The sequence below is a fragment of the Cyprinodon tularosa genome, unplaced genomic scaffold (assembly GCF_016077235.1).
Source record: "Cyprinodon tularosa strain WSP-4 unplaced genomic scaffold, ASM1607723v1 ctg147, whole genome shotgun sequence".
Lineage (NCBI taxonomy): Eukaryota > Metazoa > Chordata > Actinopteri > Cyprinodontiformes > Cyprinodontidae > Cyprinodon > Cyprinodon tularosa.
Window position 1 is genome coordinate 753,086 of NW_024038298.1, and position 19,840 is coordinate 772,925.

Genomic DNA, 19,840 nt, shown 5'->3' on the forward strand with positions numbered 1-19,840 from the left:
TATAAGTACAGGCTATTTACTATTTATCTTGCCTAACCTAGAGTGTCCTTCTATTACATTTGCTTTGTTTACTACAATGATTATTCAAAACAGTAAATGGGACAACTTACGGTCCGCTTTTCTGTTGTGGAAAATTCCTTAACAAAAAACAACTTTTAACCTAGATTAGTAAAATTTGAATAATTTGTTTCATGTTCATAATTTACCTAGGTAATAAAGTAATGAAGTGGCTATTCTTACTTGTGCACAATTTCTTGCCTCTCTACTTTCATCAAGCAACCTTAATTAATGGAGAATAAAGCTGCCTTAATAAAAAATGCAGGGACAGACAAGCAGTTTTTGCCTGACTTCTTGTTTGATCGCAAACTTTATTATTTTTTTTGTGTGTGTTATTTTCAATTTCCCAGGTCTGATCTCCAATTTTAAGGTTAAGTTAATAAACAAGAAGATTGCCACTGGATGTACTTTCTCATGTTTCAACATATATACTGTACTTTACCTATGATAAGTACTGGTTTCACAACTGTTATGTTAGTTATTTATTATTTTTGCAAAAGTGTTTACTTTGATGGAGTTTGTTATTTGGAAATCAAGTTATATATTTGTATTTGTCAGCCCCGAAAACAGCACGGCTTGCACATTACTTTGGATTTGTGTCTGTCTGACTCCATAATTTTTAAAAATTAGGTCAGATGTAATGATCATAAATTAAAAAACATAATTACTTTCTCTGTAATCTATCTCGTGTTATCCTTTGCCTTCATGAATGTGTTCGGTGTATTGAATCCTTTATGTATTTATATTGTGATGAAGTACACATGGGCGATCTTTATTTACCAATCGAGGGACTTCAGAAGGCAGATGGCTATCAAATCTTTTTTTAAGGGTGTGAAAGTAAATGGGGCCAAAAACAAATTCACAACATACATTTGTTCGATGCCTAAGTTGTGGCATTTTCTAATGAATCTGAATCACATTTTTTAATCTACAGGAACTGCTTTTCAAAACTGGATAAAAAACAAGATTTTTAATTTGTGCAGGCAAGATGGTAAAAAGTTAAATTAAAGAAGCTCAAAATCAACACAGACATTGACATTAGGTTCATATTACCATTGGGAAAACAAAATTACTCACCAAAGCTGTTATATTTTACATTGACATGGTAGATAATAATAATATCAATATGTTGACTCCTTTAGTTTAGCACTAAATGTCATTCACTTTACTGTCCACCTTGTTGAGCCAATTCTAGGTGACACAAACAAAAACAAGTAATTCTTTAGCAGAACCATTTTGGCCTTGAGGAATAACCTTTACTACATTGAATGCAGAAGCACATTTATTATTTTCTTTTTTGTTTTGTTTTTTTAAATGCATGATTTTAAAGACGATAATGAAAAGAGGATTGAAAGATGAGGTAGAAAAGCAGAGTAGGAAGCCACCCAGGGTCAAGTCTGACTCATGGAACTATAGGGCGTAGGGTTCATTGCCTTACTGTGTTTGGTTGTTTTTGGGTCGTGTTTTTCATATTTTACTGGTGCCAGATAAGGATATCTACCATAAATACGCCCTTAACTTACATGCACAAGCAATTCTAGGCTCAAGGGACTCCTCCTGGGGCAGGTGGAGAAAAAGGCTTCCATTCGTTTGGCACTGAAGCATTTAATCTGTGATCAATTAGAATTTGGCCTCACAAAGGCAGCACTCGGGGAATTCCTCTGTTGTTCTGGACTGCAACTTAAAGTGCCTTTTTTATCCAGTGCAGGCAGTTGTGAAGGCAGAGTTGCCTGGACGCCTTCTTTAGGACAAAGCTGTTGAAGTTGTTACTTCACATAACAAAAGGAGAAGAATATGCAAACTGAAGCAGAGCAAAAAGAATTAAACAAACATTTAATACTAACAAGAGTCAATCGTGGTATTAACCTCTTAACATTCACCTTATTTGTTGATATTTATAAGCATATTTCTATATTACTTTACTGTGCATGGTATCAAGAATATAATAAGATATGTAAACCCTAGAAAAGCATTCTGAGAGCGCAGACCTCCGCCACACAGCACATTTTGCCCCAAATTGTGACTTACACCTATAGCTAAACCTCGCACATGATCCATTACTAACTTTAAATGAATTGCTCCTTGGCATGAGGCACACCTGTAGTAAAACATTGCCATTCATACATTTTCAACTGATCCTGCTAATAAACCTGCAATGTTGCCTTTATTTGTGTATTTGTCTTCAGTAAAATACCTGCGGACTTTTTGAGTACGGTGCTTTGCCTGTCAATAGTCACTACTGCCAACCTTTGGGGAAGTAGGGACTGATTGTTCCACCAAATATCCCTATCTCACAATGTTAAAGAATACTTTAAAAAAGTTCTGTACTGAGATTATGATCTGGCTCGTCACCAAAACTAAATTGATTGTTCCTTGGCATGAATGGCACCTCTAATGAAAATTTCATTAAAATCCACCCATAACTTTTCAAGTTGTCCTGTACACAGAAGACAGAAAGAAAGACAGACAGACAGACAGACACACACACACACACACACACACACACATGCAAAAACTCTCCTAAAAACAACCTTCTTGGTGGAGGTAATAACAACAGAAATGCTCAGCTTTATCCAGAAGCACAAATGTTATATAATTAATTTGCATATTATTGTTCTTCATCATCTTCTGTATTGTTTTAATCCTTTTCAGGGTTATCAGGGATGGAGGGGTGAGGAGTGCGGCCTTTCCAGGTAAAGGCAAAGGAAGGCAGAGCACAAGTCACCAGTCCATAACAGGCACATGAAAGACAGGTACTGGCACTTACACACAAATAACAACCATCTAGAATTACCATTTCTCCTAACGAAGCAAAAACCCACATATGCAGCGGAGAACATGCAAAGACTGACAAGAAAGTTTACATGGACTAGGTTTAAATAAAACCTCTTAATAAAATTCAAGCAATATATTTGATCTAACTTAATTCAATTTCAATATATCTAATGTTCAGTAGTGAGGTGGATAGCATTGCAGCCTTGTGGCAAGAAGGTTCTGGGTTCGATTCCCGGCCCGGGGTCTTTCTCCATGGAGTATGCATGTTCTCCCTGAGCATGTGTGGGTTCTCTCCGAGTACTCCGGCTTCCTCCCACAGTCCAAAAACATGACTGTTAGGTTAATTGGCTTCTCTAAATTCTCCTTAGGTGTGAGTGTGTGTGAATGGTTGTTTGCGACCTCACTCGGGACAAGCGGGTCAGATAATGGAAGGATATCTAAATCTATTTCATTTCAGATACGTAAATAAAATGTTAACACCGCTAAACAATAACCAAGCTGCAAATTGAGCTTTAACATGGAAAGAAGAAACAAGAGAAAGAGAGGAAAAAACCTGCAGTATTTATTAATGATATTTGAACTTAAACTTGCTGTTCATCAGCTGAATTAAAGTTCAAGACCACAGTAAAAAAACGAAAAAAAAACAACCCTGAAGTAAAAGGTTCTCACTTGGATTTGATTGCTCTTTTCAGATTCCAGTTGGTTGGCTAACAATACGCAGTGGTTGACGCTCAAAGAGTTCCAGACTGTGCAGCCTTGAACATGCTCTGGATTCAGAAACAGATGACCAGAGGTCCAAAGAGGTACCGAAGGGAAATCAAGGTCGAAATCACGAAGCAGATCCAAGTCAGAAGACAGGTCAAGCGAACAGATCAGAACAGGGACACGCAGGCTCAGAGGTCTGAAGACAAAACAGGTCAAGATCAGGCAATCACAATACAAACTGGTAAGCAAGAGTACCTTTCACTTAAGGCACAACAATAATCTGGTACTGATGACAGAGAGTAAGCGGGTTAAATAGAAACTGGAGCAGGTGGATCAGATGAGCAGTAATGAGAAACTGGGCGGAGTTAGACAGGTGAGCGAAATGAGTAATTAAGCCAGTCATCTGTGCAAAGAAACAATTTTAAAGTCTTGTTTTGTGTATACAGAATATTTGAAGTGTCCGAGCAAATGAGCTCACAAAAACATGTTGCTGCTAATATCAATAAATAATAATTATTAAAATATATAACTTTATATGATCAGATTGTTAAATACTCTTTTATATTATCTATAATAACAGACATACTAATAACAAAAGGGGAACCTGGAAAACTGTTATGTCAAATGTGGGGCTACACCTTATTTTTGATCTGCTGAAAATGAGAAAATAATTGGTCACAACAGAGTTCCTGTATATCATACCTCATAGAAACTATAAGGATATTAAAAAGAGTTTTGCGTTTTCTTATTTAAATTTTTACACCCAGTAATTTATTATAAATTATATATGTCAGGGTAAGGATGAGATTTTGAGGACCCAAATGCAGAGGCACGGATTTCAATCTGAAAAACTTACACGAAGAGAAAAGAGAATTTGCAGAAATGCATTGATACAATTACTTTGCCTTTGGTGCTCAGACATCAGCAGGACACATAGCGCTTAATTTTGATAGATATGGATGAACAGGAGCAAAGAATAGGGCTATTTCTCCCCAGGCCTGAAAGGCGTGAGACGGTATGCTGAGCTTTATGGGGAGATCCAGTAGACTGTGTGAGTGACAGTGGAGAGGAAAAACTCCCTGTTGAGAAGAAACCTCTGGCAGAACCAGGCTCAACATAGCGGTCATCTGCCGGACCAGTTGAGATGAGACAGGAAACGCAGTAAGAGTCCGGGAGGAATGACACTCTGTTTAAGCTTTAGCTACAATGGTGGAGGAGGCGCTGGAGGTGGGTTGAAATGGTGTCATCTGAATTAAGTCACAGCGCATCTGCCATCTGCGCATAGGTGCAGACTAGTGCGGATTGGAGGCTTTTTAAGATGAACTCTGGACGCCGGCTTTCGTGGAGACACAGCTGATTGGCTGTGTCGCAGGTGGATGTAGGAGAACAACGAGTTTCTTCAGTTTAACCGCCTAGGCTCCATTTCTTGAAGATTTAATTGAACTTTCACAAGCAACAGATAGAGGCAGAATCCAAAAATCCAACCTAAAAATCCAAGACAAGCCAAAATCATGGAGACATCAGGGAAGACACGCAGTAGGTGCTGGGGAAAGACAGGGAACCAGCACTGAGGAGCTGAACAGGGAGAGTATTTATGGCTGACTGAACAAAGACAGGACTAACGAGCTGATTGGGAGCAGGTGTGAACAGAGGCTTCTAGAAAGGAGCTGGGGAAAAGGAGAACAACACAAGAGGGCAACAAAAAAACAAAACAACCTATCAACTCAAATACATTCAGAAAACACAACAAAATAGGAATTAAACCAATAAAATTAGAAAACAAAGAAAAACATGAAATTCAAGGAAAACTTAACAGAACCAAGACCGTGACAATATATTTACTGATAGCAAAGAGAAAATATAATTCAGATCATATGTCTGTATACCACACATTAGGAAAAGTATACGTTTGGTTATATCAGCTCTCTGTAGGACTGTGAGCGCTCATCTCTAGTTTTGGGCAAATGGTTTTGGCAAATGTAGAGACATAAATATGCCTCTCTGAAATCACTTGTTCTTCTTTCACCTCTAGGTATATCCTGCTGTCAGTCTACTGAAAGTAGAGCTACTATCTACTGTAGGTACTTAAATTTGAGCAATTTAGCTTTTACTTCTCATATGACCTATCAGCAACTACATCTTTCATAAATGTTGATGTAACAAATATTGATCACATCCATTGTGCACACATATGTGAGCGAGTATGTGTACTTGATAAATGAACATGGTGCATGAAGAATTTGAAAACTTGAAGATCATAGGTGCATGCAACCTCTAAGCCTGGTCTAATCAGAGACCGATATTCCACTGTCCTGGTTACACCCTTGGATGAATAATCTCTTACTTAAAATCCTTACAATTATTGTTTGTTGGATGTCAGATACGTAAAGTAACTGGAGAAGAAGAGATGCAATTTGGCCTGCTGGTACAGTTTGTATAAAAAGCACTTAATTTAGGTTTGAAAGCTATTTTCTGCATGTCCTTTGCAGATTTTCACATTCTGAGCATTCTAAGACTGAATTTATATGCACTCTTATTTGTAATATAACTTAAGCTCAGATGGGCTGGATAAAGAGTTTCTCTGAATATCAATTTTTACCTCTTACCACAAAATTCTCAAATGAATTTGGGTCATGACTTAGGGAACGTTGTAACACATTAATATGCTTTTTTTCTTCATTGGTCTATTGCTGATGGAAGCTAAACCTGTTACCCCATCTACACTCCTTCTTCTAGGTTTACCTGTATCTATCTCCTTCCATCAAATTTGACCAGCTTATTTTTTAACCTCCACTTTCTTTTAAATTTATTCAACCCTTTATGCTTGAGCGGTCTCTTTGCTCCTTGGTCTTCCTAGTGCTGTTTGTTCACTGCTGCTCTCAAACAGATAGCAGAATTCACAGAGCAGCTGGATTTATAATGAAATTAAATCTGTTTATCGATGTGTTTTTAACATAAAAGCATATCATGTAGTGCATTTTTCCTTATTCCCAAATTGCAAGAGAATATACACATTGAAATATTTCCCATGCCTTTTTATCATCTATGCACCAATAAATAGCAATTTAATGTTGCTAATATGATTTGTGTATATGTGTTTGGTTAAAGCGAGACAAGGCTATCCCTACCAAAGTGGGTTAAATAACTGATGATAAAGACAGATTACCTTGCCAAGCTTCTCTTTGGGACCTTGACTTCAAAACTAGGAGACCCAGCAAGCAATACAGTATCCGGTAAATGTGGTAAAAACGGCGACTTTAACTCACTTATTGGTTATGCATGCATTTGAAGGATTAGTTCCTTGAACCATAAAGGCCTTATTTATCTTTCTTAAATAAAGTTTTGAAAGTGCTTTCCTTTTCTCTAGATTTCAATATCGAAATTTGATAACTAATTTTTATATAAATGTATGTGTGTGTGTGTAGCTCTGCTAGGTTGATTCTGATATTCTTTCTAACGAGAACTTCAGTTTCTCTGTTTGTAATTCAGAGTTTCTTTTTTCTGATGGTTTTTGCTTCTGGTCTTGAATGCTATGAAACTGGAAGAATTTTTTTACTGATGTGTTTTCCTTGTTGGATATCTGTTATGATGCGTAACCACAGGAACCATAACAAGTTGATGTTTCACACCTGGGAGCAACTTATTTACATCTCAAAAGCTGATACAATACTTCAGCTACTTCTGCAAGTTCCATATGGATTTAAAAGGGGGCTACAGGGATACAGCGCATGAGCAAGAAGACGAGAGAGGAGCAATGCATTTTAGCCATCTCTTCCATCAATCAATCAGATCTTTAGCAAACAAGTTAGAAGAACTCCAAGTCCTAGCCAGACTGCAATGCAGCATTATGTGTTTTACTGAAACATGGCTGCAGGATTATATCTGGGACTCCAGTGTCTCTCTGCCAGGCTTTCTGACCATATGAGCAGACCAAGATTTAAAGAAGAATGGAAAATTCAAAGAAGGTGGGTTGGCAGTGCTTGCGAACAACAGATGGTGTTATATAGATCTTGTTACTGTGAAGATTTGTAACAGTGTGCTAGACTGGAGGATCAGCTGTATAATTAAGTAGTCAGCAGCACAGCAGTACCACATGTAAGTAAGTTAGTAAACTTTATTTGTTTAGCATCTTTCACCGATAAAAATCACAAAGTGCTTCACAGTAAAAAATATAATACAATAAAACAATGTAGAACACATTTTATATCAACATTTTAAAAACAAATGGAAACATACAAACAAAGCCGTCAAAAAACACACGACTAATTAAAAGCCTGCTTGAATAGCAGCGTCTTCCGTTGCTTTTTAAAAGAATCAGCAGAATTCATACAGCGTAAAAAAAGAGGCAAAGCATTCCACAGCCTCGAAGCCACGGCCTAAATGGTTTTAAAACGAGTGAGTGGAACCACTAACAATGTTTGGCCTGTTGACCTCAAACTATGGGACGGAGTATTGGGCTCTATCAGCCCAGAGATGTAGGAAGAAAGTTAACCGTGCAGAGCTCTAAAAGTAAGACAACCTGTAGACAATAAAGCTCCTTCCTGCTTAAACAAGAAAAGGACTGTTGTAACAGTTTAACCGTGAGGAGATAAAAGCATGAATAATAATTTCCAACTCACCCTTTAACACCAGTGGTCTTAATTTGGAAATATTCCTTAGTAGGATGTAACAGTTCTTAACTAATTCCGTAAAAGTTCAAAAAATATCCACTGGACTTGGTGTCCAAGATTTGAAGACGTTTCGCCACCTCTCCAGGAAGCTTTCTCAATTCAAATGTCTGGATCTGCAGTGAGTTTGAGATCCAGACATTTGAATTGAGAAAGCTTCCTGGAGAGGTGGCGAAACGTCTTCAGATCTTGGAAACCAAGTCCAGTGGATATTTTTTGAACTTTTAAGGAATGACTATGACCTGGATGACTGAGAATCTTCATCAGCATACTTCCTAACTAATTGTTTAGAGTGGATCTCCAAGGACATTCCTGTATCGAACACAACACCTAAACTCCTGAGGCGCGCCTGAACAGACAAGCCTAATTCAGCAATATGTTGCTTTATCTGAGGGATTTTAATTTCAGGTGCAATAATTAATGTTTCAGTTTTCTCATAGTTCAGAAGTAGGAAAGCTTCATATAACCACTGTTTAATGTTGGTGAGGCAGTTAAACAGTATTGTAATTCAAAACTGAGGTGAGCAGGTCCTGTTTCCCAAAAAGGCAAAAATGTAATTCCTTGATCTCAGGAAATCTATACCAAACTACACAAGGTGAAAGCAATTGATTGGCAAAATCCTGACTAGTGTATCAGCCATGTGTGATTCAATAAACCCTCCAGTTTTCATTAATCCTTTAAAACAATATATTAAAGGGAGAAAAGTCATGTTATTTGACATTTCTTTTTTATTCATATGCCAGTAAGTCTCTTTGGTCACATTAAATATTTTTATAATAAATTACAGCGTCATTCCTCCATAGTATTTGTAATTTTGGTCTTTTAACTTTTGTATTTGCTCAGTTTGTAAGTAAATATATCCTATGACACTGCATGTATGCAATTGGTTATCAACCCAAAGCAATAAAGGTAGAATAAAGGTGTGTGTGGAACTCCCAGCATAATTGAAAAAAAAAAAAAATTCCAAAATGAAGTGTAAAAGAGTGTAAGACGATGTTAGAGGTCTGGTGTGTTGGGAAAAGAGTACAGCCATTGGAGTAATCTAAAGTTTAAAGAAAACCTCAGGATGTCATGAACCGAGGACAGATAGACCCAGTATTCAAGGAGAGACAGTCAGTAGGAAAGTTCAAACGTTTATTAAATAAAACAAAACAAAAGCGAAGCTGTGGCTCGCGGACACTGCAGGCGGGGGGGCGGGGCACCGCCCAATCTCAGACACTCTGTAGTGGGAGAAACACAGGTAAGTGACCACGATCATCTGACAGAAGATTATCTGCGTTGGTCACTTACCTGGTTTAACAGTCCAGGTGCAGACAGGCAGGCTCAGTGGAAGAGGATAGCTGAGACAGGACGTAGGAACCGGAACTTGAAGCAGGACTTTAAACTGGTCTCCTCCCTGGTGCCAGGCTTACTGGATAAAAACTGAACCTCCCCACATATTGAGCCAAAAACCCAGAGGACTCCGCGGGGGAGTAACAGTGGACGATCAGGAGACGAGACAAAAACAAAAACCCTCTTTCCACTGGCTGCTAGGATCCAGGACATGAACCATGAACTAAAACTGAACAGACAGACTAACAGAAAGACAAGTAATGATCTGGCACTGAAACAGGCAAACAGGCCTGATCATGACACAGGAAGCATTCTGATGTTGCTGCAAAGTTAATAGACACCAAACTACATGTCCTTGCTAAAAGTGCTATGGGTCTTAGCAATATTTTTAAGGTTTGTCATCCAAACATGTTTTTTTTATTTTTTTATGAAGCATTACTGCACAGTCTGCACGGCACCATCTTCCTTTCTAGTAGTTTATTGCTACTGCCAGTAGATGGGGCCACGTCTTTTTATGAAAGCTCATCGCACCCAGTGCTGGGGTTATATTTAGGCTTAAAAATAAAAAAGATCTTAACACCATCAGGACAGACACTTGGAGTAACAACTACTTTAGTTGTTGATAAAGGCCTGTAACGTGACTATATGCACCTTTAACATTGCTGTCTTAAATGTTATTTTATGAGGTAACTCAAGGAACTTAACCTTAGAAAAGTGCTTTTTCCCACATACTTGCTACTATTAAGGTAGTACCTTCCATGTATTATTGTTCAGTTAAAAAAATAAAAATAAAAATCAGCTGTTCAGATCAACCAAATTAAATAGATTTGATTGTCCCTCAAGCACATTTCTATAAAAAAAAAAAAAAAAAAAAAAAAGCAAAGCATTTTGTTTTGGTCAATGGCGTAAATATCAGTAAGCAGAGACTGCAGTTGCTTAGGGGTCCCCGACCTCTAAGGGGCCCCATCACTGACTACTGGTAGTCCCCCTTCGCACACTGCAAAAACATTCTTGAAATAAGTAAAAAAGAAATCCTGAATGAAATTTATTTACCCTTAGTTTAAGTAGGTAAATAAGATATTTTGCCAATGAAATTAGCCTTTTTTTCTCTCAAAATAAGATAATTAGATAGTATGCACTTGAAAGAAAATGTAATTGCTTTTTTCTTATTTTAAATGCAAATTGTCTTGTTCCATTGGCAAAGTGTCTCACTTATATCCTCAATTAAAGACAAACTCCACTTATTTTAAGAAGAAATTACTTATTTAGATTTTTTTTTTTTTGCAGTGTAATTTTGGACCAGGACGTCTCTTTACAGATATAATGGTGCAAAATATTCCCCACTATCCCACTTGATGGTAGAATAGGCTAACCGGAACTTATTTATACCCCAAGACGTACCAGATTTCAACATGATGGTGAGCCGTTTAAACGCGACACCAATAGCAAAGCAGACAGTGGTACTTTTAATTACTATGTTAATAACTGTGTATAGTTCATTAGACAGTTGGTAAAAATTACACTCATATAATATGTTTCAAACCGCAATATAGATCTTAAAAGAAAAATGTATTTGAGTATTTTATTTTTATACTACCATTTGGAATTATGGGCAAGGGGGTGTTTTACTTTATATGGCGCCCACCCAGATAATGTTGCTTAAGGGCCTATTGTTGTGTCGTTAGGCCATTGGGTTTGGTGTCTTATCACCACAACCAAAGCTGGTCACAATCTAGAGCTTATTCAATAAAAATGTCTGTAAGAACAGCTTAAAGGAATAGTACACCCAAAACATGATTAGCCGTCATTTTCTACTCACCCCCATGCTGAACAACACCCTGGAGTACTTTTTTGATATCTCAAATGCATCTGGAGATCTGGGAGGCTTCTTGCTGTCTGCTGACATTCAAATAATGGAGGTCTATGGTGACCGAGACAGAAAGGTCCATAAAAGTCCACAAAAAACGTGTCAATATTCCTCCATACTGGTCGTCCAATGTATTCCAAGTGTCCTGAGTGGGTAGCATCCAGAATTTACTCGAAACGAAGTCATTTAGAATGTTTTTAGAGCATAAACAGTAGTGTATAGGACTTCCTGAAAGCGCGCACATGCGCAATCACGACGCTACGGAAGCCGGCAGACCAAACCAGATGAAAGTGCGCATTCAGCGTCTGCTCTGCCGATAATGCAAGCGTAGAAGAAGAAATGTGCTGTTTACCTGTGCAAAGAAAGAAACAACGAAAGAAAAATGTCTGAGGACTTCAGTGTTGAGGAAGAGCATGAGTTCTTTGCCGAGCTGAATGCGCTGGTTTGGTCTGCCTGTTAGGATCCTCAGGCTTGCCCTCCAGAGGGCGCCGAGGATCCTTTTCTGCTCTGTGTTTTTCCCTTAGGGTTGAGTTACTGTGGGGATCTGGAGACCACCCTCTGTCTCCAGCAGAGTGCGCCGTGGGTCTTCTGGAGCTGGAACCTTCCTGCACACCTGTTGCTAATCCTCTCATCAGAAGACCTCTCCTATATAAGCTGACTTCAGACCTTGATTCCATGCCACAGTGTTGATCTTAGTTGGTTAGCTTCCTGAGCCTCTGTTACTGAAGAATCTTTGTTATCTCTAGTGTGAGATCAGATTCTAACTTTTCCTTGTCTCTGCCCCACAGGAATCCTGTCTCTCGTGAAAGCTCTGGATGAGCTTAACCTCCTGTCTCCTCGTGAAGCTCTGGATGAGCTTAACCTCCTGTCACCTCGTGAAGCTCTGGATGAGCTTAACCTCCTGCCTCTTCGTGAAGCTCTGGAAGAGCTGTCTCTCTGGCAACCTGTCTCTGGCCTGCAGCTCTGGGAGAGTTGCATCACAGGAAGCCAGTCCCAAGCCTGAAGCTCTAGGAAAGCTAACCTGCTAATCTGCCCTGGTGAGCCAACCCAAGATTCCTACATGGTTGAAACCTGAAGACTTCTGTGTGGAGTTTCCCTAGAGGTTCCCATGTGGATTTTCCCCAGTTGTTCTCTGCAGTGAGCTGGAAGCTCAAAACCTGGACTGCCACGCTAAGCCCTAAGCTTGAGGCTTAGCCTCACATGAACTCAGCTACCAGCCATCTCCCGTTCCCTGTACAGACCCCAGTGAACCAGCCCCCTGCCTGAACTGTTCCAGTAAATTATCCATGTGCTTGTGCCCTTTAATAAACTCTTTGGACTTTTACCAGTGCCTCCGTGTGTGTTCTGCATCTTGGGCTTTACTCTCAGAAACCCAATCATGACACTGCCGGCTTCCGTAGCATCGTGATCGCGCATGTGCGCGCTTTCAGGAAATCCTATACACTACTGTTTATGCTCTAAAAACATTCTAAATGACTTCGTTTCGAGTAAATTCTGGATGCTACCCACTCAGGAAACTTGGAATACATTGGACGAGCAGTATGGAGGAATATTGACACGTTTTTTGTGGACTTTTATGGACCTTTCTGTCTCGGTCACCATAGACCTCCATTATTTGAATGTCAGCAGACAGCAAGAAGCCTCCCAGATCTCCAGATGCATTTGAGATATCAAAAAAGTACTCCAGAGTGTTGTTCAGCATGGGGGTGAGTAGAAAATGAAGGCTAATCATGTTTTGGGTGTACTATTCCTTTAAATTAAATAGTGTTCCCATCCCTGTGAATGAATCAAAGGGGAGTCCTGATGCGTTTTTTCCATGAATAAAAAAGATATACCAGATACCCTGTCCCGAACAGAGAAATAAAAGTAGCCGCAAACCAATCCCCTACCGCTTTTTTCTCATCTTAATGAAACTCCATAAACAAAAAAAGTGTGCTTTTCCCTTTAAGGAGCCCCCACCATTTGCAGAACGGAGGGAGGAGGAGCAGGTCAGCGGAACAGCGACTGAGAAGTAGAAAAAAAAAAAAATCCAATAGCGGACGGTTTCAAGTCCCCCCAGTAGAAACTGTGCCTGATTTGTGGCCAATGTTGGAGATGTAAAAAAAAAAAAAAAAAAAAAAGAGCGAGAGAGAGGAAAGGAGGGAGGGAGAAGGAGGAGGATGGGGAGGAGGAGGGGGAGGAGGAGAAGAGGAGGAGGGGGGGAGGAAAAACACTAAAGGGGTAGCTATGGAGATGGAGCGTTTTCCTGGCTGCTTTCTTTGACAGGTGTTGAGTGGGGCAAAAGTCTTAAAACAGAATTCAGCATGTACGCCAAAGGTAAAGGAGCTGTCGTCCCTTCTGATAGCCAAGCGAGAGAAAAGTAAGTGGATTGTGTTGCTTTATTCTGAGAGTTTTTACCTGCTTATCCATGCGGGCGAAGGGACAGCTGAGGGGCGCACAACTTTCTAAACTAGGCAGCGTAATTTAAAAGGAGTGAGCAGGAGGAAAGCGCGCTCCTCCTCAACTCCACCGACCACCTTGGAGGTGCGTCTCTTAAACGTTTTCATTTAAAACGCGCGTGTAATTATGCGCCTTTTATTGTCTAACAAGGTGAGCAAACACCTCTGTGAGTTGATACCGGGTATTTGGATATTATCTATCTATTTGGTTATTTATATCGTGCGCTTGTGAGGCGGTAAAAGTTGAGGAGACATTTTCGTGGGGGTAAACGCACCCTGGATGCAGGGCTGCTCGCTTGTGTCTGAGTGAAACTTTCAGGGAGGAAGACCCTGGATTTTTTGGATGTTTTTTAGTGCTCTTTTTAGCGGCTTGAAGCTCTCCGGCTGTGCGCTTTTATGGTGCGTAAAACGCGGGGCGCAGGCACCTCAGGCTGCAAGAGGGGGAAGCTCTGTCCCGTCCAACAAGCATACAACGGTGCTTAACTTTTAAACTGGAAAACACTGATTTTATCACAGAGGAAAACTTTATTCAAGACAAAGCAGATTAAAAGAAAAACTCTATTTGGGGTTTTTAGTTGTTTCATTTTACTATCTTTTTTTTTGGTGCACGTTTTTTTTGGGTTTATAATGAATAACTTTTAAATGTCTCATTCAGAACAGAGTGGTGTCTGCCTTTTTCACTGCTGAGCTTCATAGGAGTAAAAAAATAAGTTTTTTTCTTTAGAGAAACCTTTAGAGGGTCCTCTGGGTGCTGTTTTATCACCATTAGTTCTCCTGTTTTTACGCACCGAACGCTGCTCGTTTGTGGAGCAGCGAGCAGGGCTCCCCGTGGAGATGCAGATGTAATCCCTGAAACAATGTCAAGTCCTGGGAGGCTGTGCTGCTCCACGATGCCCGTCATACATCTGGAATGGAAACAAAACTTATTTTGAGTCTCCCATTTATGTTTTGGTAGATCCCCCTAATTAGGATTTTCAGAGAGTCTCTTATGCGCCTTTGGATGCTTCCTAGAATTAGACTTAGTGCACATCTCTGCTTATAGGGAGCGTTTGATTTCAGTTTAGTTTTACCTTACTTTGTTTCGCCTATATGTGTTTATGTGTTGATGCGGAGGAGTGAATCCTAAATGAAAACAGTCCCATGTGGGTTTATGAGCAGCAGCAGGCAGGCTGACCTTTGAACCAGCATATGATGCTTTAATATTGCATATGAAGCACCAGCATCTCCGTTTACACCTGTTTGTGGAGCCTGGGTTATTAACAGCATGGTGAAAAGCTATATATAATTTAAATGATGTGTCTTTAGTTAGTTTTTAGTTGCACTGCTTGTTTCAGGGGGACTGTGGATTATGTTTCATGTGTCACTGGGAGTGAAATCAGTGCAGAGACATCGTGTATTTCAAATGATAATGTGGGAGAAGGATTAATTATTTAAAACAAAAACTACAATCTTTTGAGAAAAGCAGCAAAAGATGAATGGATTTGAATCAAGGATGTTTAACTAGGAAAACTAGAGAACATCTTGTTTATTGTTGGTCCATCTGTTTGCTTGAATAAATATGCATCCATAACAACTTGTCTTTAATATCTTAGAATCCTCTCCAGTTTTTGAAATTGTGTGCAGTTTTATGCAAAAGTGTTATCCCCCCAAACTTTTTCCCATTGCCACAATACAACCATCAGATATTTTTTAAGGATTTTTTTTTTGCAACTTTAAAATTGAATGAGCTTATAACACGGTTTTCAGTGTTTTATAAAGTTTGAAAGGCATGAAATACATGTTTACAATTTGTTATTTTAAGCTTTCCAACATATTTTTCAATAATGGACTTTGACTAGGCCATTGTTAGACTGGAATATAATTAAATCTAGTGTTATAGCACTGGGAGCTATCACTTTCCTGCTAGCAGGTAAATTTCCTGCCCAGTCTCCGCACCAAATCTGATCAGCTTCCCTTAAACTGCGGAGGAAAGGCATCTTCACAGCCTAATGCAGTCACTGACACTCCTCTGTTCAGGCTATTTAGAAATGTTTCTCTCCCATATTGCATTTGTTATGTGAGCCAGAAAGTTCAACATTGTGATCTGGTCTAAATGCTATAACCCTCCATGACTTTTAGCTACAGTTTGTGTGGTTTTATTTCAGCAACAATTTGCCTTGTCACTATTATTTAAAAAAAGTCCCAGATTTATAGCAAGTGTGGCCAAAAGTTGTGATGACAACAGATGCTTCTACCTGAGCTGTGGATCTCTGCAGCTCCCCCACAGGTACCATCTGTGCTCTACATGGTCAATGTAGATAATGTGTTGAAGAATGCTTTAAGAACCTAACTGTGTGTTAGATTTCTCCACCAATTAGTGCATTCCCAGGTACTGGAGTTATTTGTATTTTTGGGTTTGTTCTTAATGAAGTTAAAATTAGAGCCAAAACAATCAGATTAATCACGATTAATTGATTATTGAAATAATTTGTAAATTAGTAATTTATTAATTGTTAACTGGAGTATAGAGACTGTAAACCATGCCTTTAGCTGACAGAGCGACCCACTTAGAGCAGTAATTATACCAAAGTTGTTTTTAAAAAATATCTAAACACACCAAAAAACTTTTTCATTTGTCAAAATCCTTTATCCAGAACTCCTCAGGTGGCACAGTTGTAGTTTCACCAGGTTTAATTTATAAAAAATCTTCTTAAAGTAACCTTTGGCTATCCGATTATTAATCAATTAATCAAAAAAAATATTCGACAGATTAATCGATTTGCAAAAAAATTTTGCAGCTCTAGTGAAAATACACAAAACTGAACTCCCTTTTACTAGCCAACAGTGGTCGATCATTCTGGATATTAATCATGAGCATCAGAGTAAAGGAGGTTGAATTTAAAGCCACACTTTTCAGATTTTTATTCATAAAATTATATGTGGAATCCATGTACCATTTCCTCCCACTTCACTACGATATACTTTTTATTCACCCATCACATAAAACTGACAAAATACATTAAAGGTTGTGGTTTATCTTCACAAAATGTGGAATGATTAGACATGTTCCAAGCACACACTGATCAGCAGGTAATGTCCACACACAACAGACGAGGCTTACCCTCTCTCCTCACCTTTCTTGTCCCCCTAACTCACCCCGCAGGGCTAACACATGTTCCCTTGTAACCATGGAGGTCCTAACAGCGTTCTCAGTGAATTATCATATTCATATATACATATTCATTCAACTCTTTACATATAAGCCTAATGAAAAAGAAGGCACTCCAGATGGACGAATATTCCATTAAAGGAGGAGTTTGGCATCAGAGCTGCAGATCCTGCTGTGAGGATTTATCCTCAAGTCTTTCTAATTTGATAACGTATAAAAAAAAAGTTTATGGCATGAAGCTGACCTGAGATCAGAATGCAAAGGTAAGCTATAAATACAGTGCAAGTGCTGCACCAACATGTTTGTCTTGGTGTTGTTTTAATGAAGAACAGGTGATGCAATGTTTCAGCTGTAAAGGAAAAACTTGTTGACATCAACAAGCCAAATTATTAGAGTAGAGAAATATTTTGCTTGCACAGCTAGAGACTCAGCCCAACATGGGTGTAGACAGAACATATGAGTTACTCTAGAGCATAAATGTTTCATAGAAAAAACTTGTAGGATGAAATATTAATGGTTATGTCTATAAACGATTGAATACACTGCCTCCCTGTGTTGCTCTTGCAGTGCAACATAAGCTAATTTTCTTAGATTTAAATCAGAAAGAGGAGCTGTTAAGTTCATTCAGTGATTTTTGTTAATGCAAATGTCCAGCCATTGTGAGCAGCTGCCTTCCAGGAATTTAACTTAACTTCTTACATTTTCAGACCGCTAGTTTGATGGTTTCTTGAAATTATATTTTTAGTTTTGTCTTCAGATAAAGAGCATGATTAGCATACAGTTTGTGATCTCGCTCAGAGTTTTAGTGCTGCTTTTTTTGTTTTGGTTTTGTTTTAGTAACCAAGGCTCCCCCCAGGAACAATGCTTTATTTCAGGTATGCGTTGTAAGGTCAGTGTACTTGTTGGTATTTGGCAGGTACATGTATGAAGTGGAAGATTCTGGAACTAAAATACAAAAAATATAAGTTTTAGGGCGTGGATTTCAGGCTTACTGTACATAATGTTCTTAAGTGTGTACAGGATGATGTGCTGTACAGTACAGGGTGAAAAAAAAAATCTTGTAAACTGCTGAAGCCAAGTTTTGGTTTTGTTCATAATAACAACATAACACAGACAGGCTTTCAAAATATTAAATAGATTCATTTAAAGGCCTTGCCATATAATACAAGTAGTTAGGAAGAACTGCTTCGTAAAGTCATTTAAATTCACTGTTATTCGACTTTTTTCTCTTGCCGTTTTAATCAGCACTAATCATTATCAGGCAAGATTTCCTTGTGTTGCTCTGATCAATGACCTGTGACTAAATTGCTGCAAATTAAGACTTTTTTTACCATTTATCTAATACATCCAAACATAGAATTAAAACTACTTTCAGTCTAAATGAATGAATAATCATCATAAATCGTTATCATTTCTTATTAATGGGAGTTTTGGCCTAGTGGTCAGAGGAGTGTGGTTGTGCTCTGAGAAGGTTGCAAGTACCCGGTTTGATCCCGACAGCCTGCAATCTGGGTTCCTGAGCAAGACCCTTAACCCCAAACTGCTCCCTGAGTGCCACACAATGGCAGCCCACTGCTCCTCAAGGGAGTGGGTTAAATGCAGAGAGGGAATCCCTTTATTGTCCCATTGTGGGACAATAAAGGGATTTATATTTACATTTACATCTGGATTTTGGTTTCTTATAAATATGCATAAATGATGATGATATTATATCTGCTTTATTTTCTATTGGATGCAGAGCTGCTGTCTCTAAGAGACAGTTTTACATAATTTGTTATGCAATGTAAATCTATAACATTGATATCAGAATTGGTCTAAATTATAATTCATATGTCAGAACTTGAAGAAAACCAACTGGCTTTAACCAGTAATGGCCTAAATCTGTGTCAAGCCAGCAGAGCAGATGTTAAACAGCAAGAAGGCCCTTGGTTTTCATTTCCAGCCTGGGCCTTTTTGCACTTTTGTTGAATTCAGCTTCGTTCTTCTTTCCAAAGTAATTATGTCGGCATAAGTGACCATTCTAATTTTCCCTTTAGTGTGTTCTTGTGCATAATTATTATCTAAATCTATAATTTGTGCCCTTTTGTTGCTCTTTCTGAACTGATAACTTGCTGCTCCTTGTGTCTCTCCTATAAACTGTGTGTACAGCTCTGACCCTCCCATGACCCTTCAGAGGATGTAGCGGGTATAGAAAAATTTTAGCAATTTATGTTTTTGTCTTCTCAAATGGCACATAAAATGTTCTTTAAAATGTTGTAATAAATCTGGTATCCTGAATTAAATACATTCGCCTAAAAGTTTCAATTTAAGCTCGATCAAACGTCTTCTCTTTAAATGCAACATATTTTTATACTTTTAAAATTCTCTGTTTACAGTGTTTTAATATTTTTTCAAGTGATTTTCGATTTGTTTGGGTGAAGAACTTCAAGTGGAAAGTTAATCAATTTGTTTTGAACGCAAGTTTCTTTACATCCTCTGCTCCGCCTCCGGCTCCTCCCACCTATTTGCATGCCATTTAACAGGGATCTTCAGGTCTGAATGCATGGCTTTGATTCTACACAGATGGCTCAGCCATCTGCATTTGAGGCTTTTGAGGGAAGCATAAAGAACTGCACAGGAACACAAGCAGAAACAGTATTCAGAAAGTAAAGAAACCCTTGATTTACCCTCAGCACCCTTTGGGGTAGCGGTGCTCCCATTCAGATTTGTCAACAGTCAATTAATGCCGCCTGTTGTCAGCCGCTTTTGGTGCATCCGCAGAAATTTGTTGCCCTTCGCACTCTTCATAAAGTTGGCAGTATAAATATTGAAGCTCTGTGCCTGAACTTGTTAATCAGTTTGGCAACACTGC

At 38.8% G+C, this 19,840-nt stretch overlaps 1 protein-coding gene across 2 annotated transcripts in view; it reads left to right on the forward strand.

Annotated features, from left to right (window-relative positions):
* The first annotated feature begins 13,594 nt into the window (after positions 1 to 13,594).
* ssbp4 (single stranded DNA binding protein 4) overlaps positions 13,595 to 19,840 on the forward strand; it is a 134,012-nt gene continuing 127,766 nt past the window's right edge. For both annotated transcript variants that reach the window (XM_038279047.1, XM_038279046.1), the window contains exon 1: positions 13,595 to 13,762. In XM_038279047.1, coding sequence (XP_038134975.1) covers positions 13,707 to 13,762 — 56 coding nt within the window. In that variant the 5' untranslated portion in view covers positions 13,595 to 13,706. The remainder of the gene's footprint in view (positions 13,763 to 19,840) is intronic.